Below are 26,726 nucleotides of genomic sequence, written 5' to 3' on the forward strand. Positions count from 1 at the left end.
ATGCGAGAGGGGAAATACCCGTCAGGGTGATTCTTCCGGATCTCTCGGAGAAGAACCTAATCTTTACAGTCTGGGAGATGCGCAAAAAGGGCAAAAGCGTTGTGAAGAAGGCGGAGCTGACGCACAACAAGGATGGTAAAGACCACGGGCAGAAGAGGGCAACGAAAGCGCAAACGGTGCATGACAGCGACGAAGACAGCGAGACAGAAACTGGGAAAGCAAGGTCGACGAAAGAGCCAGGCAAAGACGGTACAGAGAAATCGAAATCATCGTTAATGTATATCTTAAGGACTGGCTGGAGAGCTGCGGCTGTTGAAAGCGGGCTAGATGTACACGATAGGATTCAAGTTTGGTCGTTTCGCGTCGATTCTGATGCTTGTCGAGACCAGCTTGGCTTCGCTTTGATCAGACTACAGAGAGAAGACCGTGGTCGAGATGAAACGGGTTGAAGCAACTTCAGAGAAGTCGGTGGTTGCTCAGAGCGAAAGGAAGCCATGCCGCTCAGAACCTGGACTGGTTCGTGTGTCCCCTAGCACTTCCCCTGACATCTGACAACATGTTGAGTGCCATGTTTTTGCTTCTCGAGTATTTTCTGGTTCATAATTGGGCAGAGTTTTTGTTTGAAGGGACATATACAGCATCCCAACTGTGCAGAGTTTTGCTTTTTCAGCTGGCGTCAATGATCTTCCTCTTTTCATGTGTGAGATCATGTCACGAGAAGTTGAAAATTTTGCCACATGATTGCATGCTCCGGGCGTGATATTATAGATCAGCACATCCACCCTTATTGATCAGGCAGAAGCAGGCAAGAGTTTTCCGAACTTCCACCCTTAATAGTTCAATTTCCAAGTAGCTCGAACGTCTTCGATCTTTGTATTAGGTACAGCGACGCCATGCCTCCCCCGATTGACATGTTTTCATTTGGCATTCAATAATTTACAAGCGGTTATTAGCGGACAAATTGATGCGGAGTTTGCACAAAATCTGATATACACGCATGCAGATAGCCGTGGAAAAGCTCTGCTATGATCAAAGTTCAATTGCTCTCTTTAAGTTTCCTAAATATCCGCATCTGCCGAAATTGGTACCAATGAAACAACAAATATCACGTATTTCTGGCAATTTTCCGTGGAACATTCAGACACAAGTGCACATAAAACCCGAGAAAATTTGGTTAGCATTTGATCAGGGAATATGAAATATGAGTATGAACAAATATACACAAACCTGAGAAGCCGAACATCCTGACGAATCAACAACTTTTTATTGAGCCGAAAAAAAAAAATTGTCAAAAAGAACCAGATTTGATTCTGAGCTACTCCTTTTCACAAGAATTACAATCATAACTCTGAAACCTAGAAGTCACTCGTTTTGCGAGATGGGTTAGTTTGCCTCCTTGTGGAGAAACAAATTGACTGTGCTGTGCAAACCTAATTCATGAATTGCCGGCAGTTTGGAGCTTTGCATAAGCAGGGGACTTTGAATTCATCTGGCTCATCAGGATCGAACAAGTAATCATACCTGCCACAAACGCCACAGATAATTCAGAGACACACACACACATATAACCTGTATATACATCCATATATCAATATACATGCAACGAGAGAGAGAGAGAGAGAGAGAGAGAGAGAGAGAGAGAGATACGTTAGCTCATCCCCGGCTGATACGTTGGTCTTTGCAATGAGGACTATTCTGCTCTCATCATGGCCTACACTCATGATCCGTGCATAGCAATTGGGCATACACTGCATGGCAGAGAAACCGAGAGATCATGAGAAGAGTGCTACATTTGAGTACAGAGATGAGGGTCCATATTTGAAGAAACCTACCGAATGGTTGATGAGACGCGCTATATTTCCTTTATCAGTAGCATCCACCACTACTTCTTCGCTGATCTTAAATAACTGCAATCAAAATTAGCTCAAATTCAATTTCTTGTGAAAGAAACAGAGAATTAATTGAAAACAGCAAATATCCAAGGGAAAACAGGAATGGAGTTCAGAAGATCTCTGCACTCCAATGCTTAAAAACTTACATAACAGTCCTTGCCTTCCAGTCGGTACCTTGCCTCCCTAAGATCTGCAACACTGCGTCTCACCTGCTCCCCTCGATATTCAATAACCTGCAGAGAATGGCATGATATTCACAATGCATGAATGGAAGTATCAAATGGTGAATCCAACAATTACTGGATGGAGATCTCCCACTTTTTCCTTAACATTTCCAAACCAAAAAGGTCAAAAGAGAATGCACCATACATCAGTCCCAGGCTGTCTGCTCAAAAATATGACAGTGCACCAAGAAAATAAACCAGCATTCTTCGTTATGATACAATTTCTCATGCGAATTTTTATTGCTATGCCATATGAAAATATGCTCAATGTGCAAGTTCCACCCAAGGAAAGCACACATAAAATGGCCAAGGGCACAGCGCTTACCATCTCTCCCTCTTGGATATTCCTCCTTGCAAATAGTCCCCACCCATGTATTCCAGATCTACCAAAGCAAGCTCGATCATGTTCAGTTCTCTGTAGTCATATCAGTACCAGGATGTGGAATTAGAAAGCAAGGGATAACAAAAGGACAAAACAGCAAAAGAGCTAAAAGTGGCAAGTATTTGCCTGCAAGTGTTGTAGTCTTTCACGGAATGATGAGAATGTATTGGGCTCGTCTACTTCCTATAGATGAAATGACAGAAAATTTTAATCATGAGCTGCACAGGTCTCAACTTTTGATTTGCTGATAAAAAACGCAACAGCAACTAGAAAAGGATAAGGGTTTACTCTAAATTTGTTCAAACTGTCGATTATGCCTAGAGAATGATGGCAAGATCCTCTGACTCTGTGAGGAATAGCTTCTTCCTCAGATCTCTAGCAAGATGAAAAGTCAAAGGAAGATAAGTACAAGATTATCCTTGTCATGTTATGCATGCAACAAAACAATAGAATAGATTGAGAAAGTTGTGAGACAAACCTTCCGGTTATTTTTCAATCTTCTAAAGACCCGGCATCTTGCAGCAGAGAGTGGATCCAATTCACTGATTTCTGCTGTTGGAACATTGCCAAGCACTGGTCTAGATGAGATGAGCCTTGAACCACCCCTCCGTTTGTTTTGTATGAGGCTTTTAGCGGATATAACCCCTGCAGGAGTTTGTATGATGAGAACAGTATCCGGATTTGGGGCCCTGAATCAAAAGAAAAAAATCATTAAGTCTAAACCGACAGTGATGATGAATTATGAAGACATGGGCAGTGTTTGGTGATGTAGGCAATTCGCTGAAAGAAATTGTAGAGACATGAGTTTGGTTCAAGTTTCCCTGGGTAGATATGGCTGGAAGGGTTCTCATAATTGGAGGAGGGGGGGTGCTAAAGCTTTCCTTCTCTAAGGAAAGAGAACATATTCTTGCAGTTGTAAATTGAATACAGATTGCACGGACATGTACCACGCTCTATGGCTGGCACGGTGACTAAATTTGCAAAAGAATGAAGAGTGCTTATCCAAAAGTGGGCATTCGCGGAGGAAAGCAGAGATACAATGGAGATGGCTTAACTATTTGGTAAGATATCCAGACTACCCATTGAAGGAGGTAAATAATCCATAATAAGGAAAAAACAATGAGGAGGAAAGAACAAGGAATAACATGCTGGGGGTGGACAGAGAAGTTAAGTAGCGTCCGCCATTATTGTGAAAACACAAAAGTGAGTCCATACCGGTGATAAGCGCAATAAGAAACCATCCTCGTGATCTGTTTCCCATTTTTCTCCAAGCTATGCAACTGACAGCCAAAAAAGAAATATATTTTTAGAAGAGACATGCATGTTACCAATGTCTTTTCTAAACAAAACCAGACAGATACATTACTCATACTAACCCAAATGTACCTACTAACTTTGTTGGCTCCAGTTATATTGTCAAGCAACTAGCATTGGAGTTTAGTCATATGAAAATAGTAAACTTGACGACTACCCAAGTTCTGAAGGTTGTAATGACTCACCTCCATCCGATACCCTGCCCTTGATGCACACATTGCATGGTAATATGTTGAGCATTTGCAGCATTGTGTACAGGAGCCATGAATTTGCTTACAAATAACGCATATCTGAAGTTTAATTAGCATTTTAATTGTCAGCAACATATTCAAGTGAAATAGAGCCAAACACACCAACTAGATACACACCAGACTAGACAGCAATGGTGAGTTAGGAAGGATAATTGCAGAAATGATAAAAGACAAGACTAAACACAAAACTCCTGACGTAAAGACAAGAAAAATTAAAGAAAAAATAACACAATAGAATCATAAAATATGGAATATACTTGACGTTTCTATCATTGAGGCAAATATTAAATTTGGAACATTATGCCATGGATATTAAAAGCTTCACATTACTAAAACGCGTTAACATCTCTTGATTCATAAAAATTAAGATGCTGAAGAAGGATTTTTTTTTTGACGGAATGCTTAACCTTAACAAAAGAATTTGACGGGATGCTTAAGATCCCAATAGCAGGCTCCATCTTCTCATCACTAGCAAAGGCAACTTCAGGTCGAAACCACGCACATGTAACATGAACCCACAATGGCTCCACATCAGTTGGCTTCAGTGCACCACCTAAAGAGAAAAGGTTCAGCCACCAAGCTCAAGTAAATATGAAGAGACAGGAACTAAACCTATTGAGCAAGTTCTTCCAACAACATACAACCAGAATATTTTCAAACATGAATTGAATAGAAATAGCACAGGTGCAAAGACCCAAAAGTACTTAAAACATTAGGAAGCTGTTTCCAAAATGATGTCTGAGGAGTAGATTAGAAAGCGCCAGATATCTGACCAAAAAAATATATAAGGGGATTTCATATGAGCAGATAAAAATTCAATAGTCCTCTTCAGACTAGTTCCCAATAAGTTACATCATGGCACTACCCTAACAAATTAGATACCACAAAGATAAAAAGCACCAATGAAGTACCTTTTACAGGACAAAGACAGCATTCCCTCTCGATGTCAGGTGTTTCACAAGCTTTGCATACCCATGATGTTATATCTCGCACATTTCTTGCCCCATAGCACTCTTGATGAACCGCTATTTGACATCTAATAAGTACACAGTGACATAATTATGATTGCAGAATAACCTAGGTGGCAAAAACAAGTGAAGGAAGGGAGGAAAAGAAAAATCATAACGCATTAACAGGTCATGGGAACAAAGTAATGTGCTAATTCTTAGCTCCAGGGGGAAAAAAATGTCCCATAGTAATATCTCCTGCAACAGGACTTTGTCAGAACCTAAAGACGTGCAATATATAAGGTGGGTACAAGATGCTGTGCTCCTCCTCCAATCCTAGAGAATAATCTTAATAGGTGGAACTTATTTAACCACAATTTTCATGATGATTACCTGTTGCAGATGATAATCTTGTTGTAGTCCCAATCTTCAACCCATCTACAGACAGCACATCGCTCGGTCGTCCATTTAGCATATACTGGTTCATACCTCTCTGTCTCAACGATGAAGATTGGCAAGTAAGAATTGGCTCTTTCAGTCAGAAGAGTATATGCTATGAGGGTAAGCAAACCTTGTAAAAATGCGAGCAGCTTCTGTTTCCTTTCTTTCATAGGAGGCCGTTTAGGTGGCTTCCCAGAAACTAGAGCTTTTTCATGGTATTCAGCCAATTGCAGCATCTGCAGATCCAAAAAAGATTTCAATATACATCTCTCATGGAACTAGCCAATAGCCATGCTATTACCGACCATGGAAGACAAGTCATATTAAGGTTTCAAAATTCAGACTAAATAGATCTCTGTTCAGCATATAAAAAACCCAACACGGGCACATCATCCAACAGAAACACAAGAAAAGATAAAAGTCCTAAGAAAGATGATCAAGACATATAAGAGGAAGCAACCGAAAACAATGTCAAATCTCTCTCAAAAGGTTGAGACTGCTCCAGATTTAGACTGATTTATAGATGGTCCATCTCAGAGATAGGGAAACTGCCTCACTGAATCAGGAATAAAGGAATCCAGAAACTTGGGCTTTATCAACCAATCAAATGAAATTAAAATGAGTCAACCACAAAAGGTGCACTTCTTCAAAGAAAGATCAGTAAGGTTATGTAAAATTAAAATGTGCAAAAATCTGCACAAGGGCACAAATTGGAGAAGGAGCTTTTGTCCCTCATCTTCGTGGCTTTTTCCTGTCTTTCAACTCAAGGTTTAGCAAGGATCAGCAAAAGAAGGAAAAATTGCATTGAAAATGGCTAGTAACAAAAATTAGTGGCACATTATATTGCCTTGAAACAAGGGTAAGAGGAGTTATTCTGGCTCCAACTACATGGACCTTTACTTCCCTCAGGCTCAGATCTTGCCACTGCTGACTTATCTTCATCATTGCAGTAGATTCAACATAATATTCTACATTAGAGGTGCTGACCACCTACGCATTTCTAAATTAGTGGTTGTATTTGCACTGGTAGTCAGACACTACCTTTACCAAGATATGAAGGGTTCAGGCAAGGAAAAGGCTCCTTCTCAACTTTATATCTCTGCCAGTGACATATTATTCTGCACTTCTAGAGAAACTACTACTAGTACCTCATCCCAATGCATTGCTACAAGGAGGTTCCCTCCTTGAGTTACATCTAAGACCAGACACTACTAGCTACAGGAAAGGTATGTCTCAATTGCTTGATGCTGACTAATACCAAAAAAAAAAAAAAAAAAAAAAAAAAAAACCCACAAAAACCAGCATTGTTTGACACATCATAAAAGTAATGAGTATAATGCAAAAATTCGGCTTAGGCACGTACCCATTTCTCCAGTGGTAACATGGAACCTTTCACCCTTATGCTTGTTCTCCAATTCCTTAACTTGGAATTTGTATGTCGTTCCCAGTCACTCAGTGCTTGTTTTTTTGTTCCACAAAGCCCACACTTGCAAATAACTCTGAGAAGACAAGGAAAAGAAATTAAAAAGCAATTCATTGAATTAACCAATAGGTGTACTTCTAAGGATTGTAACAGAACCAGATTTCGGACTGTTACATAAATGCAGAAAGTCAGAGACCACGGAAAAGCAGGACACTGTTAAGTTAAACTTACAGATGAAGGCTTGGAAAGTAGATGCCCTCAACACCAGCACAAATGACTGTAACTTTGTTAGGCAGCATCAACTGACCACTACTCTTACTCATCCTGCAGAAAAGGTAGAACAACTATTTAGCAAGTGAGAACTAGATGAAGTTACAATGCTAAATATATAAAAGCAGTACAACTCATACTCTCTCAGTAGCAGGCAAGGAATTCCCACAAGTGAAAATGTTTATTTCTGAATCTGGCACAGAGAGAAGAGAGAGAGAAAGAGAGAGAGAGAGAGATGGTGTGCAATTACTTTATTTTAGGTTGGCCCTTTTCTGAATCAGATAATTCAAAATTGAACTTCGCTCTACAGGCAGGGCAATAATAATCAGTGCCACCCATCTCCTTCAAAAATAGTTAAATACAAAAGAATAGTCAGAGGTTGGGCCATTTGCCAATGCAAAAGAGAACTGATGCAAATGATAGTAACTGCACCTTAAAACGGTTACTTGAGATTTTATCACACTCTGCATGAATCCAAACTTTACAGCCATCGCAACGTACCTAATGCCATGAGAATATAAAAAATTTCACGATAAGAAGGATTTACGGAAAAAAGTATATCAGATTAAATCCCTAAAAAGGTCAATTCTTCTTACCCAACTTCCACTGTCCGATTGATTCCATATCTTCTTGCATATGCCGCAGTAGTGATTTGATTTTATCATCTGCAAACAGAAAAAGTTCAGGTTTAATTTCAGCATTTTATGTCTGTCTTAAATGCTGTATATGGATTTGCAACCCCTCAGTGCCATATAGTTGGTTTATTTCAACCTATCATATGAAATAATAAGTCATTGCCACTACAAGAAAAATGGGTTTTACAGACCCTAGAACATAATCTGCACAGTGATTGCCCTCCAGGAGTTGAAACTTTCTCTTTCTTTGTCATTCTCACTGGAAGGATAGATCCACAGCCTTCACAGCACCGTGGTTCTTTCTTTGTCCCAACTGCATCCTGTAGGAGAAAAGTTCAACCACGTAAGGATGATCATGAACATCATCTGATATAGTTATTCCAATCATACTACTGACCAAGGTAAGAGCAAGATAGGCATGGATGATGGCTCCTCAAGCTTTGGTCCCCCACACTCCCTCCCCCCCCAAAAAAAAACCGAAACAAAAAAGGAAAAAAAAGAAGAAGGAAATCTATCCTAGCTCCATTGTCATGCAAAGAAGAACCTCTGCCGGCCAACTAATTCCATAAAAACCAAACCCAAGAAAACCCAGAGATGATATAACTATCAACTAGACTTGAGTGCCATTAGCACTTAACACGAATTCTAAGAGATGAGTACTAAATCTAATCAATACGTCAATAATATTCTCTAATGAATAAAAATTATTTATGTAAAGAGAGAGGCGCCTTAAGGAAACCCACAAAGTTAAGAGAGTTAAACTCTTGATCTTGATTTGAACCAGTAGCCTCCTCAATCCCTCTATAAACAAAATCAGCAGCCGTCGTATTTCCAGCAGCCAAATTAATGTCATGTGTCAACTTTTCTGTATAACCATTTTCTGCTAAGAATGCCTCCTCCATTGCAATTTGGAAGTCACTGGGTTTGCAGTCCTTCAATTCAGGCTGCTCCTGAAACCTGCAAAAAAGAAGCACACTTTGACCTCAGGACAATTGAGCCTTTTCCTAAAGATCGGATATCTGAGTGAAATGAAGCACCAATCACAGACCTGTCCACAAAGTCCATAAATGGGAAAATTCTCCCTCGTCTTACCCACGCAAAATCCTGATCATAGACACTCGAACGTTCAGAACAAGATGCCAATTATTTTCACAACAGATAATGATATATTTCAGTAAATAGAAGCTAGCACAAGTAAAGAAAATGCTTCCTATGCGTACCCTATGATCCTCACTTCCTGCATAACCAAAGAACATCACACAAGCTGCATCTGCTATACAAGCTCTCAAGACCAGTTCTGGAGCTTGAGTCATTGGATCAATGACGATGGCAGGCCAAAAAGGCTCGAATTCCCCAGATTTCGCCCACACAATATCACCCGAGTAGAAGTCCTCTGGCCCGTACAATCCATCATTCCTTTCCTCACGCCATTCCACCAAGTTCTCCTTCTTGTTGGTCTCCTCTACAGCGTACCTGCTGTACTCACCCAGATGGTCCTGTATAGACGTCAGCGAACTGCGGGAGCTTGAATACTTCCTTATGTCGATATTCCCATGCCCAACTTTTTCTCCCTCTGCTTCTTCACACAATGTACCATATCCGAGATACCTGAAACCAATTTCATCCTCCTTTCTCCTAATTTTCAAGCCATTACTCAAAGTTCTAGCCACTTTATTACCGAATTTCGGCTTTTTACATTCCACGATCTCGTACTCCTCGACATCACTGTCTAACAATCCACCTTTAGTAGTACTCTCTTTCCTCCAGTTATCAATAACAGAGTCATTGAACCGAGAAGGCAATACCTGGACTCTTCCTCTGGAGGTCCTCACCAGAGGGGGCCGCGAAATCTCCACCCCCCGGCTCGCCACCCTCCCCGAATCTTGAGCCTGGGAGTCCAACTCAGCCTCTTCCGTGGAGCAAGACAATTCCGTGCACCACGAGGCCGCGAATTGCTTCTCGCCGAGGATCCCGGGGATCACCCCCGCGGCCACCTCACCAAGGATATTCAACGGATAGTAACCATTGCCCAATTTACTCTTCTTCCGCGCCCCCGCCGCCGCCGCCCCGGCCTCGCCTTCCCCATTGTGCTCCGCCGCCGCCGCCGCCGCCGAGGAGTCCCCTCCGGGCTTCCTCCGCTTCAGCCTCAGCACTCGCGATTTCAATTTCCGCTTGATTATCATCTCTCCCGTCCCGCGAAACGATCGGAACCCACGCAATTCTCAATGCGCCATGCCCGCGCCCAATCCTTGCATCGAGGCGGGAGCCCCCGGAGCTGACCCGAAAACCCTAATCGGACGGAACCGGTAAGAAGGACTTAAATAACGACGGCACAGAGGGGAATCCGAATCGCCCCCCCGCAGCGATTCGAGACAGAGAGAGACGAAAAGGGTAGAGAGAGATGGAACAGGAGATTTCGAAGAGAGAGAAAAGCGAGGAGCTTGATGAGGAGAAGGAGAGCGAGGAGGAGAGAGGATCGAGAAGCGAATAGGGGATCTGCGAGATGCAGAGCTGCTGCAATTCCAACTGCTTCTCCAGAGAGTATTAGAGAGAGAAAGCGAGGAGAGAGGAGAGAGAAGTAGGGGATGTGCACGGAATTTAAAAAAAAAAAAATTTTGGTTTTTTTAGATAATATAGAGAAATCGCTCTCGCGCTCGGGCGGATTTGGTTTCCGAGAATTGTTGGGAGTGAGGAAAAGGAGGCCGAGTCCTTTTTCTTAGCAGTCTCCCCCCCGCTTGCCGATGTTTTTCAAGAAGAGAGGAAAGAAAAAAAGAGGAGAAATTCTAGAGAGAGAAAGTGAGGTGACACAGAAGAGAGAGAGAGAGAGAGATGGCGTTATCTTGTGCAAGAGAGAAGCATATAATGCCACAATGTTGGCGGTGAAGAGGAAGGAGTCGATGGACTCAACTCGAGCGACTTGCGAATTACGCGAGATTTGCTTAGAGCAATTTTTCCTTGGCCCATGCAAATTATTTGCCCGACGGACCGATCGATTGATCTAAATGTGCTGCTTCCGAATTCACTGGTTCTTTCGTCGCAGGAGCTTCAAAGATTTCAAATTTCTCCTTCCTTTTGTTCTCCTCTTAGCAGAGGTCAAAGGTTTGGTGTCGGAAAATTGTTCGTGGGTTCCCCAATTGGCGGCGACGCTCGAGCAGAGGAGTTCCCGTGGCCAGCCGGCATGGCTTTCTGGACTCCCATTTGATCGCCCTCGGTTCGTCGTGCTCGTGATCTCGGAGCCAAATGTGAATTTTCTTTCTCCTCTGTTCGCGGACCATGGTTATGCAAAACGTGCCCGTACCGTATGATGTTGGATTTCGAATATTTTCGGAATGTTTCATGGATAACGTCGAAATCCCCGAAGGGGTCCTTGCGCGGGTGGTGTGTAGCACGCACGAAGTCACGGAGGTACAATTTGCGTGATGGGTCCGTCATCCTATGCGCGTCCTCTCTTCCAGGGCTTCGTGGGTCGGTCGATTTCGGGTCTTCTTCAAGAGAATGCGGCGTTTTTCCGGCGTTTCTTGGGCAGCGGCCGGTGGTGCTGCGACGTCTGGTCACGGCGGCGGTCGGGGGCTCTTCTTCATGTTCACGAGGTTTGCTACTCGTCTGTTTTTGGCGGTTGGGTTCGTTGGTGGGTCCTCAAAATTTCGTTTCTCTTTTCTTTTCCCCGAAATGTTACTGGGGTCGTTGGTCTCCGTTATTCATTAATGGTAGTGTCCGAATCTCATATATTCTCTTCCCACTTTCGTGGAAGGGCAGAACACGAACGGCGGAGGTTTCCTGAGTTTCGATTCGACGGAGCTACCACGGAGACTCCTTAATGATTCCCGAAAAATTCGTTTCCTCGTCTTCCACGGCGCATGCAGATGTAATTCGAAGATCTCAAACTCGGGACGCGATGAGTCGCGAGGCGCGGGTTTACTGAATTCGTGCGATTTTTCCTCAGCAAACGGATAAAGTCGCGAGGTGGGTCGTCCTTCTTCTTCTTCTTCTTCTTCTCTCTCTCTCTCTCTCTCTCTCTCTCTTTCTTTATATTTTAGAATATTATTGAGTTGCATTTGGAATAGAGGGTGCTAGCGGAGTCAAAGCTTGCGCCTTTTTTGCTCCAATGGCATCGTCCGCTGTAACCCACAAGCCGGAATTTACGAAAGCTTAGTCGTTTGTTGCCAAATTTAACAGGGCTTGACGCTTCGTCATCGTGGGTCGTTTCATAGGATCGTAGATGCAAAGAGGGAAGAGAGAGAGAGAGAGAGAGAGGGTTTTTGGCCGTGATAATGACCTTGGAGGAAGGGGAGAATAGGGGCTGACGAAAGCAAAGAGTTTTCTTTTCTTACTGTGGATGTCTGGGGACCAGATCGTAAGCCACTCCGTACCGCGAGATCGATTACGAGGCCGACGGACCGATCGTGGGGATCCTCGAACTGTTGTTGTCGGTTGGGTAGGAGGAGACGAGGAGTTTTCCATGGTTAATCATTGGTCGCTTTCGGTTTATAAGAAGCAAAGCCTGACAAGTTGCACCCAAGAGGGGAGGGTCAAGGTCAACTTGGGTGGGGAGTAGGTGTTGGACGGAGGAAACTATATATTATGTATGTATGTATGAATGAGAACTGGTCATCTTATGTTACAGGGGCGGTTCGGGAAGTGGAGATTTCGAGGGAAAAAGGTCACGGGAAGAGAGAGAATGTTCTCGATGTAAAATACATTGACAGACTTGTCTCTCTCTGCGCTTGCTTCTTGATACAAGGCAATTTGTGTTGGCGTGCGCGACGATGGCGATGTGTCGGCGGTCTTTAGGATGCCCCTGCAATGGTTCCGGCCTCCGTGCTCCCCTGTTGAATCAACGAGAGCCATTGGGTAGTGATCGGAACAAGTTCGGCTTGTGTCGTCGGAGGACATATTCCCGCTCTGCAGCGCTTGAAACTGTAATTCGTCGACCAAATGACGCGAGCATCGGAGCGCCAATTTGATCCTGTTATCAACCCGGCAAACGGTTGGGTAGCCGAAGAGAAGAAGAGAACAGCCGAGAGAGAGAGAGAGAGAAAAGGGGGATTACGTCCCGTCAATCTCATGATCAGTTTTCTGTCACTGGTCTTTTTTCATTTTCCTCTGCATTGCCAGGAGGTGATGGTTGGATTGGCTTTTCGGTACTAAATTGAAAGTCATATTACTAGTTTAGGCCAAGACAAACCGGTCATGCTGCTTAGAAGATTTCGAGAGTCATTGGTTGTCCATGGTTTGACTTTCAAAGTAAGCCTCGTGGGAGAATCGAACTTAAAAAGGCACAAAATTTTAAATCGCTTTATGACGATCAGATTTCACGCATACGATTTCTTTCAGCGATTTTCTCTTTTCTTGGAACAACGAGTACGATACATAGTGAAATTGACTCGAATCAAGACTTCAGGTAACACAGCAAAGGCTCACTGAGGTTACGTGGAGAGATATGGCCTAAACGGAGGCGCAGGTACATGGTTTTCAGGATTCGCCCTTTTATTTTTTCTTGAGCCTTGGAATGGGCATCCACGTCGCGGTTACAACTTCATTCCCGTTCCCGAGCAGACAATCGTACATGAAAATCTAAAACTCACCTTCCCCTGTTTTTGCTCCTAGGATTTGCTAATGCACTATTCTGACATTCCTTAATCTAGGAGCACTGTTGAAAAGTTGGTGATGAATTCCAATTTTATTCCCGCTTCGACGCTTTGAAGGTTTAAGTGCCGCCCTGGGTTAATCACGATTACAAAGTCGAGACTTATTCGACTTGTATGCATTACTTTCATGACTTCAGCTGCCATATGCCTCGACATTCTGTCAAATTAGCTTTTGCTAATCGTTCGAGGAACTTACGGCCCTATCAGGAGGGACATGCATTCCATCAAAAGCACGGCAACGCTATGCAATCACTAATGCAGATGAACTTCAGAAAACTTCAGTCCGACATCACCAAACCCTCCAAAGCTTGGAAACCAAATAACACTGCTCTAATTAACATTATTAAACATGTCAAATACATTCTTCTGGGCTTTACCTTTTATTCAACACTCATGTACAAATCTAACCTGGCCATTTAAGTCTACCAACAAGTCACAACGATTAATAAGAAATTAAACCTAAATCTCCAGTAGTTGTTTCGAGCCTTTAACGGAGTCAGCCTCTGAGAGGGTGGCCACTGAGATCTTGATCTGTTATTTTCATCTATCTATCTTAGATGGTCGCGACTTCTAAGTCCGACTTGAGGTGTCTGACTCTTCCATCTTCGCAAATCTTCCTCGGATCCTCGGTTGATTATCAGCAAGAGCCTTTCTGCAAGCATACTGTAAAGTAGCATCTTATGATCAGTGACTGGGTCGCCTGCCCAAAAGGTTAGGAATAGACAAAATACATTACAGTGCCTAGTCACTTAACACTAAGATGACACAGATTTTTGTCTCAACATGTTCTTAATAAAGCAGATAATGATGATGACAAGAATCATGCAAAATGAAGTGATGTCTTCGCCTTATTCTTAGGCATGAAAAAGCAGTAGATTGTTCGAAAATGAGCCTTGCGAACAACACATTACCTTGATCTTCCTGCCAAAGTTCCTCTTGCTCTTCTTGGTCCTGTATCTAGAAAGCTTTTCCCAGCGTCCTTCGGAGGTGTAGTTGCTGAAAAGTATCGGCTGCTGAAGTGGATTACCACCATCAAGAGTCTGTCATTAAAATCCCAAGCGTCAGTGACGAGGCCTCATATGCTTGTAGCATCCACGAAAGTTGACACTTTTATAGCTTTTAGAATTGCATAATGCATCACAGAAAATGCAGTCTTACTGGCAGATGACTGATAAGATTTGGCAGCTTTAAGCTACTGAGACGCGATGAGGTAAAAACTAAAACAGACATTTATATTGACTTGACTTCACTGAAAGGTTAACTATGATGTTAGCGACAATGATAAACTGAGAACTATCTGTGTTGCTAGGTACGATGTCCACCGGTCTGCACAAACAAAAGGCCCGAAAATAGACAGTGATCACTATGTTTCTAGTAAGATGATACACCAGTTCACAGGAAGAGTGAAGCCGACCCCACCTTTACTAAGAAGTGAGAATCTCATATTATTCGAAGAATTCAATGTCTATTCTTTTCATTAAAGTAAAAATGCTAGTTGTTATGATGAGAGCAGACCTTTTCGAGTTCCCCCAAATAGAAATGCATAAAAAACATATAATGTGAAATAGTCACATCAATAACTAAGGAATAGATGAGGGTATTCCACTGAGAAAAGCTCATAAATACTACAAAAAAATCGAACTCGACCTTTATGTCTCCTTCACTATATGCCCTCCGCATTCCACAGAGCGTTCCATCTCTGAAGTCCACCTCAGCAAAATCGAGGAAACTTGGCTTCAGTCCGCTAATGGAACTCAGACTTCCTGAGCTAACACACTTGGGGAATGGTAGCTGTGCAGTCAAATTGTTCTCTTGAGATTGGTTCTCATCGATACTCATCAGAGGAACTTTCATTTCCATGACTTCGGCAATTGAGGCACCGATTGCGCCGTTTGCTAAGAGATCCTTCTTACACTCATAGAAAACCTCACTCAAGAGCGGCTCGCCCTGAAGTGATACAATATCACTGGCTTTGAGGCCTTGAGAGGAGATGACATCTTCTGGGCCAGAGATCATTGAGATGGCTGCTGTCATGGGATCGAGCCTCGCGATTGGCTCCTCAATTACTGGCTCTGGAGCTTTGAATAGATCCCCAGCCCCACCGAGGTCATATTCTGATATGGTAGAAACCTGAACCACGTTGTCCTATGAGGGGTGTCGAAAAGGATAAAATCAGAAAAGAATTCAGAGGATATGGAAATCAGAGGAATTGAGCAAGCAGATTAACAATGTATAGACAAAAGGCCTCTAAAAAAGAACTACTAATTATTTGTATGAGAAATGACTTACAGTTACAGATTGAGTCAGGAAAAGAAATACGTTAACACTAGAGCATGGGAATCTGTATGCAGCAACAACAAAGTACATGCAAAGTAACAGAAGGCTAACTACTCACAAGTAGTCATGAATTAGCAGCCTCTAACTTTGACTGAACTATCATATAAGCAAGCCAATCTGTAGTATTAAACTAGGAGTTGTGATGCAGCCACAACGTGATATATGTGAGCCAACGACTTGTAGATCTTGCCGTAAGCCGTAAGCCATATTCTTATACAGGATCCCAACATACTGCATATCCCGAACAACAGTATGATCATGTCACAGACCTCAATATTGATTTGTTCGGTTATCTATGCAAGATTAACAGAGACTAGAAAGATTTCAAAATCCCAAAATTGAATTTAACATTCCTTGCTGTGAACATAAATCAGCAGTTTCTCATTGACAAGAAAGAGCGCACAAGTGTAAAATTCAGAAATCACTCAATCAGAATATAAATTTTATTGAGATAAGTGATAGGAAGCATCTATTCAGAAATAAAAATTGTTACCGTGCTTCAAATTCTCTACTTAAATTCGCTTCCCATAGTTATGTTATGTGCCACCGAAATTAGGAAGACCAAGGATTTGCCATCATACCATTTCTTTGAGTTCAAACAGTTGTATTAACTAAGTTCGTTCAACACGGATATCCAGCAAGGCATCCGCTTCATGATTGCAATCATCAAGTTAGCCTACTACTTTCTTGATCTCCAGTATAGGGCTAAGTATGTGAAGGTATACTACAGGATTAATTAACTGCGGTTCATCTTTGCTTTGTTCAGCGTCCAGAGATCATCAAGAAATCATGCAAAGCAACCCATCTCCTCTGTTTTCTATTTCCACCAAAGCTTCTCGTCCCTCAATCTCTCTACCACTACCTCTTTTAGTAAGATGGCATTAGTCATAGTACAAAACAACCAGCAAGGGAAACAGATTCAAGAGGAAAGGAATGAGAAGCCCATCTAACCCTATCACTAGTAGCGGGCCAGAACATCAAGAACTTCATTTTTATAGACATACATATACATGGAGAGAAAAGAGAGAGAGAGAGAGAGAGAGAGAGAGAGATTAGTACCAGAGAATAAGGTGATTTCTGAGCTTTGTAGAACTCTTCAAGCGGCTGAACCTCCGGGTAGAAATTCTGGAAGCAAGGAAACGACAGTCCAGTCTCTGCATACATTCTCTCTCTCTCTCTCTCTCTCTCTCCCGTCGCACACTACACAAACAAGAACACAGCTCCAACAATCAAGGAGTGACTTCTTCTTCTTCTCCTTCTACTTCTTGATGTGCTGTGGGTACTGTCAGAGTGATTGACAGCAACAACACAACAGACCAAGCTCTTATAAATATGCCATGATGAGCAGGACTTTGATGGGTTTTTGATGGTTGCTTAGTGATGTATAAAATAGGGTTTTATAGGATGTGGACAAAAACAGGGGAAAAGGGACAGGAACAGTTTTAATAATGCAATTGTCCCCCTGTCCTTCTCTCTCTCTCTCGTCACGCAATTTCTTTTTTTGTTTTGACATTAAATATTTGCTCCACGGTGTACCTCTGGACTTTGTGATATTTTACTGCAACTTGTCCAGATGAATGCGTCGGCATGAGGTGAGGACTGATCGGGACATGTTGGGTGCGATGACTATTCTTTTTTCTTTTTTTTTTTGGTCGGGTCAGTCAATCTTTTTCTACTTTTTTCTCTCTGTCTCATTGCTTAGAATTTCCTTTTGTATTGGCATAAGAATATCAACATCAACACGTAGAATTACGGGAGGCGTTTGCTACCACAGCCGAATCAAGACACCCCATCAAATGAGGCACAGCCGCTGCTTCAGCCTTTACAGATAAGTCGTAAGAGCTTGGAATGCTTGCGGCATCACCATGTCAATTCTTGCTTCCAGAAAGCACGTCCATTCCTGGCTACTTTTCCGCTTGCCAACCTGAAAATCATGGAAAGCCCAGCTGGCCTTCTTGCTCAAGAGATCGACACAGAAAGAAGCAAAAGAAAACATAGAAAAACCAGAGCGAGATGATAGAAAGAATGATTCTGCTTTCCACATTGGCGAAAAAGAAAAGAGATTATTCAAATTCCCATTGGAGGTGGAGTGAGCTGTTCCTCCACAATGCAGTTTGGATTCAAGCGCCAATGTCTATTATTTTATGGCGTCTCAAGCGCATGTCTTTTGTCCCTTTCTCCATCTCAAAAGTCATAAAGCAAGAGAACAGAATTCAAGTCGGACAAGCAATTATAATCAACAAAAATGGAGACGAAATTACAGTTCACACGATGGAGCCAAAAGATGCTCTTCTCTTGTTGCAGGCGTATGGCCATTATGATCAAAGTGAAGACTTTCGAGTTCTTGGTCCATTTTCTTCATTGTAACTGGTGTTCCGCTCTAAATCTAATGCATAGAGGATTGGCTTAGATTATACAAGGCTTGTCCTGACCCAAAATGACTCAAATCATTGCCTTAAAGAAAGACATTTCATGTTGGCCGCCCTATCTCATTCTTTTCTTTTTTTTGTTAATTTCTGACACGTGGTGTTCGTGTATTGGGCATTCCGAACATGAGCTCTAGAGAAAGGTCCTTTTGTAATGTTGTCGAGAATGGCTACATTTGATTGGCTGCTTTTATGTGTGGCATCCTTGCTTTAATGCCACTTTAGGGTTGTCCATGGCATTGTTAAAAGCACATTAACATCGAAAAATCACAAAAACGGGGAAAGGCCAATTGGGAATATTTCGATCAAAAACTAATTCCGTCAAAATAGATTCTTTCCAATATTGAAAAAGAGAAGTCTTGGGAGGAATATTGGGCCAGCTGGGTTGGTAAAGCAATTGGGAAAGAACAAGCTCAAATCGAATTTCAACGTAAATGCGACGTTCCGTAAATAAACAAAGCCAAAGAAAGGAGGGAAAAGCAACGATTCTTCTTTTGGGTAAGTATGAAGGGATAAACGCACACTTCGGGATGGCTCGGGGGACAAGATTGAACTTCGCAATAAGGGAAAGCTCCTTAGAATCTTTCATTTTTATAAAATGCATGTAATTTCCTATCCATAAATACATTGAATTTATGCGTATGACCAAGTTCAATTTTCCCACATCCATCACGAGGGGACACCAACTGCATTACAGATGGCTTTAGCCAGCATCGCTGACACTTGGCTGCCACCAAGAAGTGTTGGGAACTTCATAAGCCGGCAAAAGAACAGAAACGACACGCTCTCAAGAAAAGCATAGCGCTGCGCCATCTTCTCTGGACATTATTCATGTCGAAGGTAATTTTGTCCTTACAAGATATGAGGTTCTACTTCACTTGGACTAATTAGTATTCTGATGATGGAAAACGTTAGCGCCTTTTGGCACGGGTTTTGTTTCGTTTCATCGATGCCGGACTCTCTTGTCTCTAACCATTTATTGGCCTTTTTCCAAGAGCATACCACTCCATATCGTTTCTTTGGAGAGATGTTGGCGTTCCACGTTCGGGGTTGCGAACGTTCGACACGTATGTCGAGTCGGGAACGTGCTATCTCGACGGGTCTCGACTAGTGCGATGCTCTTTTTGTTCCCGTGTTCATTTTTGGGGGGGTGGGATGAACGGAAACGACAAGGAGGGAGATGCCAAGGGAAGAAGGTTGCCCAAGTTGGGAAAAAGTCCAATCGCGAGTGGGTGAAGTTGACCACCAGCTGAGCTAGTGGTGGAGGAGGAACGAACGGACCCAATCATCATCATCATCCTTCTCCAACGCTTTCCTAGAGGATGGCCCCTTTTCTCTTGTCCCTATTCCTGGCTTCTTTTATGCTAAAAGTGTTCCCCCACTGAGCCGCTGCTCCATGCTCTGCGCGGTGGGAAGTGGGAACGGTTTTTGCAAAAGAGGGAAAATTACTACATTGACAGTTTGGCTCAAAAATGGATGAAGTAGCTATTTTGGGCTGAGGAGAAATGAGCGAGGCTAGCGATTCTCTTGATTGGAGCGGGTGGGTTTTCAAATAGAGCGTTTTCGCTTTAATATATTAAAGACATATCTTCTTTTAAAGACTACTAATATCATAGATCGGAATTAAAGTAAGAATCGCATCTGTGTTTCATTTAGCGGCATATGCAGCGTGCGATTCTCATTTGTCTGACTCTTGATTTCAGCGCTCCACTTGATTATTCATTATGGCCAAAACTAGACTTGTCGATTGAGAAGAATAAGAAGAACTACCCAAATAACATCGCCTGTGCGTGAGCATGAATCCCTTATGATCTTTATGTAGATTTCCTTTTTTCGTTTTCTAAGGGATAAAACAATCTCATGCGGTCGAATAGGATTTGCATAGGAAGGCACGAATAGCAAGAGCAGCACTTCGATCCCTCTATATCCTACGGGACAAATTAAATTAAATGAGAGGGTTCGACTTGAGCATTTTCACTTAAATATATTGAAGACATATCTTTTTTTAAAGCCTACTAATATGATAGATTAGAATTAAAGTACGAATTACATCCCCGCTCCATTTAGCGGCATACTCGGCATGCGATTCTTGTTTGTCTTACTCCTGATTTCAACACTCCACTTGATTATTCATTTCTGGCCAAAACTAGGCTTGTCGATTGAGAAGAATTAGAGGAACTACCCAAATAAGATCGCTGGTGTGCGAGCATGTTTCTCTTATGATCTTAATGTAGATTTCCTTTTTCGTTTTCAAGTTTCATTTTCTGGGGGCTAAAACAATATTGTGCGGTCGAGTAGGATTTGCATAGGAAGGCACGAACAGCAAGAGTAACACTTTGATCCCTCTATATCCCACGGGACGAATTAAAATTAAATGAGAGTGTCCAACTTGAGCGTTTTCGCTTTAATATATTGAAGACGTATCTTCTTTTACCAAAAACTTAGGGCTTTTTCATGGGTGCTCAAATTGAGCAGCACTTCGATCCCTCCATATTAGGGGTGAGCGATTTTAGATTCTATACAAATCCCACCCGGAACCTAAAACTTATATGTTGAAATAGGTTCCTCATTTTTTAGAACCTAAAATCTACCCTGCATAACTTAGAACTTAGAATTTATCTTGTCACAGATTTCAAGGTGGATTCCAATCTCTACCCAAGTTTCATCTATATTTTTTTTTTGGTCGGTAGGTTTCATTTATATTATTAATTAAACGATATAGTGAATTAAAACTTTTAATGATTACGACTTGTTGTTACAATTCACTAACTATAAAAACGCACGAAAAATATGAACATTAATAAAGTAAAAATCTCGGTCATAAATTTGAAGTTTAGATGAGTACTTTCAGATTATACATTCATCATCAATGACGTGCAATATCACAAGATTGCGTGAACAAAGAAAAACATTAAAACTTGTTCAAGGTTCTAGGTTTTACGTTCCTTCAGCTAAGAACTTGAAACCTATCCATCAAAACAGATTCCTCATTTTTTGGAATCTAGAATCTATCCTACATACTTTGGAATCTAAAACCTATAGGTATCTACTAGTCCGATTCTCAAGTTCCAGGTTATATCTTGGAACTATGTTCACCCCTACTCTATATCTCATGAGTGCTCGACTTGAGCATTTTCGCTTTAATATATTGAAAACATATCTTCTTTTATCGAAAACTTAAGGCTTTTTTTTTTTAAAGCCTACCAATATGATAGATCGGAATTAAAATAAGGGTAGAATCCACGCTCCATTTAGCAGCACACTCGGCGTGCGATTCTTGTTTGTCTTACTTTCAATTTCAACACTCTACTTGATTATTCATTTCTGGCCAAAACTAGGCTTGTCAATCGAGAAGAACAAAGGAACTACCCAAATAAGATCGCTGGTGTGTGAGCGTGTTTCCCTTATGATCTTCATGGAGATTTCCTTCTTCGTTTTCTGGGGGCTAAAACAATCTTGTGTGGTCTAGTAGGATTTGCATCGGAGGCACGAATAGTAGGAGCAACACTTCAATCCCTCTATATCCCACAGGATGAATTAAAATTAAATGAGAGGGTCCGAATTGAGCGTTTTCATTTTAATATATTGAAGACATATCTTCTTTTACTGAAAATTCTTTTACTGAAAACTTAAGGACTTTTTTAAAAGCCCTTAAGATATCATGAGTACTTGAATTGAGCAGCACTTCAATCCCTCTATATCTCATGAGTGCTCGAATTGAGCGTTTTTGCTTTAATATATTGAAGACATATCTTCTTTTACTAAAAACTTTAGGGCTTTTTCTAAAGCCTGTTAATATGATAGATTGGAATTAAAATAAGGATCGCATCCGCACTTCATTTAGCAGCATACTTGGCGTGTGATTCTTATTTGTCTTACTCTCATTTCAGCACTCTACTTGATTATTCATTTCTGGCCAAAACTAAGCTTATCGATCTAGAATAATTAGAGGAACTACCCAAATAAGATTGCTGATGCATGAGCGTGTTTGCTTTATGATCTTCATGTAGATTTCCTTTTCGTTTTCTTAGGGCTAAAGCAATCTCGTGCGGTCAAGGAGGATTTGCATGGGAAGGCACGAACAGCAAGAGCAGCACTTTGATTCCTCTATATCCCACGGGACGAATTAAAATTAAATGAGAGGGTCCGTCGTCTTGCGTTCCAGAGCATTGCTTTTGCTAGAGGAGATTCCACTGGATGCAAACCGAGTGGAACGCTCCCGAAAGTGACAAACTCTGGTGGGGCCAAATGCCTACCTAAAAACTGAAAAGACAAGCGCACGCATTTCGCCCCGCTCTCATCATGCTCTTGATCGAGCAACATGTGAGTTGAGTAAGCAGAATGATGGGTCCATGGACCGGCTCTTGTTATTCGTAAAATATTTCCCTAATCAAGTGCCGTAGGCGACTTTGCTTAATTTTTTTTATTCCATCCTTGCGTATTCATACTGTAGGCATGCTACTTATCGAGTACGCACGAGTAATTAATCTTAGTGCTGGTCTTAAATGATTTCATCTGTCGATAAAGAATTATCTATCGCTTAGTTCTTTATTCGACAGACCTACGTGCGATTAAAGTGATTCAAACACGAAATGTGTGGGGTCAGGCACATTGACTTGTGCTGGACCATAGGATCGACCAGGACACACTGCATAGAATTCAGGCGGGACGGCATGGCCCTAATTATAGTTGGTCCGAGAGCAGGGAATATTTCCTAAGTTAGAAGCGAATATTCAAGAGCTTATGAAGAGGCATGAAGGACCTACGTAATCACTAGCTATACCGCTGGGACTCTTAAAAGGAATTTCCACTAGAATCCACGAAATATCCTGGGGAGCCGACAACACAAAAGTCTTGCTGTCGGGGTAGTTAGGTGAACTGTGGACATTAGATCAAGTCTGCATATTCCGAGCACATTATACGGACCACTTGACCTTTCTCCCACTTGGGAAGTACATGCTCGGATCAAAACACTTGAAATCCTCCCATCATATGATTTGCAAACATTTTGAACGTCAAAGTGCGACTACTAACTCATGCAATACAACATCTCAGTCGCTAATGCTCCGGTAAGCTCACGAACCGAATCCAAATAAAATTTAACGGGGTGGTCTACAGACAGACCATGTATTTACTTGCTGTAATATCTAGAGAGCTATTTGAAAACTGTGATCGCATTCTTTTTGACCAATCTGCCCTCCGAGGGCACTGAACGATCTCTCTAGTCATGGGAGAATCGAGGACACGAAATTGGGCTAAGACGCTGCACTTAATCGCAACCATTGGCCCAACTGCAATTTCACAACCTAACCTGTTTGTAAGGACCATGTTGCAATTTTGTCTACATTGTGCTCAACCAAGACTGATTCTCCGATAGTCTTTTCATAGTAGCAACTTCTTTCAGCAGTCATCAGGAAGAAAGGAAATAGTAAACCAAGAGCAGATCGCTCCTAAAAGAGAAGATGGAGTCCTGGAAAAACAAACCACAAACCCTCATTGAAACCACCAAAAAAAAATTTAACAAGCTCGGCCATCTGCGCCCAATGTAAACATCCAAAGATTTCCGGATTTGAGAAGTTAAAAGCCACACATCCTTGGTCATGGTATAGTCAAGCTACAGAAGAAGCAGTTAACAACCCCCCTCATGCAATCTTTGCTCTTGAGAAGTCCATCTCTGGATGCTGCAAGAGAGTTCGCCAGAAACAAGAAATCAGCAACGTTAATTTACATATACAAGAACACTCATTCTTAAGAAAAGCAACCAATATCCACCTCTGCCATGAACTTCTTTAGAACCTCCTGTTTCTGCATCTCATCGCTGGTAGGAAGACCCATTGCCTTCTGTCTCTGATCAAACTGATAAGTTAAAAGCAAAATGTCAGTATTGCATTCGCAAGGAGACATGCAAACACTCTTAAGGCCACTAGCATTTGCTCATCTACACGCACACAATAAAATGCATGCAGTGTGCATCTGTTATGTTAATAACCCGGAGAAGCTCAAGAAAGAGAGCTAGTTACCATCATCTTTTCGACTGTCTGCCGAGTTTCTGGGTCCAGGTCAGACAATTTGCTATTCTCTGGTTCTACCTTCTGGGTATCAATTTCAGGATCCCCCTTCACCAAAGATTTCCACCACTCCATTTGATTGTGCTTGGTAAGGAGAATGGAGACTTCGCTCTGGTCCTCTGTAGATTCACGAGGTTAAGATGATCATGTGACATGGAAATAACTCATATTACAATCAACGTAACAACAGAAGGCAGATCATTCTTGTTTTGTGTCTGAATTCATGTGGTCTCTGATATTCTCGACTCAATCCACTACGTACCTAAACTCCAGTAACAATCATCAGGCTTGACAGTTTGGAAAAGCTCCCCCTGAAAGTAGTTGGACATGGTCAAGAGAGATATCTGAATAAAGCAAGCTGATTAAATAAACTCAAAGTAAGCACACTCACTTCTATTACAGGAGGTTGACCCTTGAGTCCAACTTTCAAGTGGTTTTTCTTTATGTCACATACCACAAACCTTCCTTTAGTACCCTTAGGAACTGGAACACGGACAGTAACCTCCTGCAGAGTCTGAGTCCAGGAATACTTCTCAAGATCAAGACCATTGCCTTTGTTTGGCACTGTTCAACCAGAAACAATGTCAGAGCAGCAACGGAGGCAACATGGTATATTTTACACATCCACCTTGTAAAAGGAATCATAACAAGGCAGTCCCTTATAAAGTTGCAATTTCCAAAGCACACTGTATAACCTAACTGGTCATCTCAGCTAAGCTATCTGAATTATACTCAATGCAAGAGCTAGAGGCTCCATTCACAATTCAGGCATGGGGATCGTCAAAGTCATAACTATTATTCCACATCACACGTTGATGCCGAGGTGGTCAAGTTATCACTTTTAATTGGTCTTAAGCAATTTTATTACGAGTCCTAAATTTTTTTGTCCCGCAGTTTGCTAAATCCCAAAAGCTGAAAGGCATTACTTAATGATGAAGTGCCACAAAACAATGAGACGTTCTATGATTACAATTGTACCATAATCAGATCTTCTTGTTTTCCAGCTCATGTGAGAAGAAAAACAAGATAACACTCACAAATTAGCTTCTTTTCCTAATTCCCAAGGAAAAAAGGGAGATCCAATCAAAAGCATGAGCACGCAAGACAACTTGCAAGAACCAAACACTGCAATAAGAAGACATCTCTAAAACCAAAAGCAAGAAGCTTACAGCAGACCTTCCATCACTAGAATATTTGCCTAAGCCAATGCACGCTTAAACACATTATAGTAGAGATCAACACGAGAGAAAATTAATTATTCAGGAGCACAGCCCCATAAAAAAAATCCACACTTTAGCAAAATTGACAGCATTATAAGAATGAAACGGTTTCCCTGCCCATCGCCATTAAATAGCCAACCAGAGAAAACGTACAAGCTAAATAGATGACAACGGCTGTGAAAACATCACACGAGCATCACAGCCATACTAGAGCGGGAGAAATGAGACACATCACGAGCGATCACTATGCAAATCATTCTACCATTTTACTTGTCATCCAATCTCCCAGCTATCTCAACTGCAGTAGCGTCTCCACAGCCACTCATCGCGCTCTTACGTATCAAGCAACAGAATCAGCACAATCACGAGAAAGATAAAAGCTCTTACCTATCGCCCCACTCTTCTTCTCTTCCTCCGCATCCTTCATCTCCACCTCCTCCACCTTCCTCTCTTCATCCACCTTCTTCTTCTTCGCCGCCGCCGCCGCCGCCGCCGCCTCCGCCTCAGCCCTAGCCCTCTCCCTCTCCTTCTCGACCTGCATCGCCTTCTGCTTCTGCTTCTCCCTCGAGGCCCTCACCACCGCCGCGACGTCCCCCTCCGCCGCCTCGTGCGCGAGGAAATCGCTCCGCTCCGCCACGAACTCGAACACCTTCTCGAGGAACCCCAGCGGGCTGGACGGATCGAACCTCGCGCTGAACTCCGCCGCGGCGGAGGCGGAGGCGGAGGACGACGAGGAGGCGGCCGACGCCGCCGCGGGCTTCTTGGCCCCCGGCTGCCGCTGCTCCTCTTCCTCCTGGTAGTCGGAGATGATCGCCATGGACGGTGAGCTCTCGCCGGAAAATCGAATCGAAATCGCTCTTTCTCTCTCTCTTTTGCCTCCGCGAGAGCGAGAGCGAGAGCGAGAAATGATTTCTTTTCTTTTTTTGTCTTTTTTTCTTTTTGGGGTTTTTAAAGGGTTTGGGCGAAGGAACTGAAGGGGGGGGCTTCGAGCTTTCGACGACGACTTTGTATTGACGACTTCGTGGAATCGCTTGCTCGCTCGTCCCTCCGTGGAGAACTCCAGAAGGTTGTGGTTTCGCTGGGGGGCCCCCCGGCTTTGCCGGAATTCCGAAAGAGTCCCGCCTGAGTTTCCCAAAAATTGGCAATTGCATCGACTTGGCCCTCTAGTTCTAATCTACGTCCCCTAAAGTATTCTTATAGGCCTGCTAATGAATTAATCTTGAAAAGAGCGGGGTTTGAATTCGAAAA

The 26,726-nt window shown here is 42.4% G+C and overlaps 3 protein-coding genes across 5 annotated transcripts; all 3 read right to left on the reverse strand.

Annotated features, from left to right (window-relative positions):
* Positions 1-1,154: 1,154 nt before the first annotated feature.
* LOC104437790 (histone-lysine N-methyltransferase ATX4) lies at positions 1,155-10,611 on the reverse strand. 2 transcript variants are annotated; one of them, XM_010050822.3, is made up of 23 exons: positions 9,000-10,610; positions 8,828-8,883; positions 8,523-8,736; positions 7,971-8,099; positions 7,741-7,809; positions 7,577-7,645; positions 7,395-7,486; positions 7,106-7,198; positions 6,815-6,950; positions 5,582-5,687; positions 5,404-5,503; positions 4,975-5,099; positions 4,471-4,616; positions 3,998-4,102; positions 3,714-3,778; positions 2,977-3,187; positions 2,787-2,873; positions 2,625-2,681; positions 2,442-2,531; positions 2,039-2,125; positions 1,833-1,907; positions 1,648-1,748; positions 1,155-1,521 (listed from the first exon to the last, which is right to left on the reverse strand). In XM_010050822.3, exons 1-23 carry the CDS (start codon positions 9,960-9,962, stop codon positions 1,431-1,433), a joined length of 3,267 nt encoding a protein of 1,088 aa, XP_010049124.1. In that variant the 5' UTR covers positions 9,963-10,610; the 3' UTR covers positions 1,155-1,430. The 2 variants fall into 2 exon arrangements, with proteins under 2 accessions (XP_010049124.1, XP_039168278.1); XM_039312344.1 differs by having other exon boundaries at positions 5,404-5,687; positions 9,000-10,611.
* Positions 10,612-13,735: 3,124 nt separating this feature from the next.
* On the reverse strand, positions 13,736-17,134 carry LOC104437775 (zinc finger protein CONSTANS-LIKE 10). Of its 2 annotated transcripts, none has more exons than XM_010050812.3 (4): positions 16,824-17,134; positions 15,075-15,557; positions 14,339-14,467; positions 13,736-14,090 (listed from the first exon to the last, which is right to left on the reverse strand). In XM_010050812.3, the coding sequence occupies exons 1-4, from the start codon at positions 16,926-16,928 to the stop codon at positions 13,998-14,000; spliced, it is 810 nt and encodes a 269-aa protein (XP_010049114.1). In that variant the 5' UTR covers positions 16,929-17,134; the 3' UTR covers positions 13,736-13,997. The 2 variants fall into 2 exon arrangements, with proteins under 2 accessions (XP_010049114.1, XP_010049106.1); XM_010050804.3 differs by having other exon boundaries at positions 15,075-15,572; positions 16,824-17,133.
* A 6,353-nt stretch (positions 17,135-23,487) lies between these two features.
* LOC104437764 (protein BOBBER 1) lies at positions 23,488-26,419 on the reverse strand. The gene is made up of 6 exons (XM_010050793.3): positions 25,866-26,419; positions 24,650-24,822; positions 24,521-24,569; positions 24,211-24,377; positions 23,963-24,046; positions 23,488-23,871 (listed from the first exon to the last, which is right to left on the reverse strand). Exons 1-6 carry the CDS (start codon positions 26,293-26,295, stop codon positions 23,833-23,835), a joined length of 942 nt encoding a protein of 313 aa, XP_010049095.2. The 5' UTR covers positions 26,296-26,419; the 3' UTR covers positions 23,488-23,832.
* Positions 26,420-26,726: the final 307 nt, after the last annotated feature.

This window comes from Eucalyptus grandis, chromosome 1 (assembly GCF_016545825.1).
Source record: "Eucalyptus grandis isolate ANBG69807.140 chromosome 1, ASM1654582v1, whole genome shotgun sequence".
Lineage (NCBI taxonomy): Eukaryota > Viridiplantae > Streptophyta > Magnoliopsida > Myrtales > Myrtaceae > Eucalyptus > Eucalyptus grandis.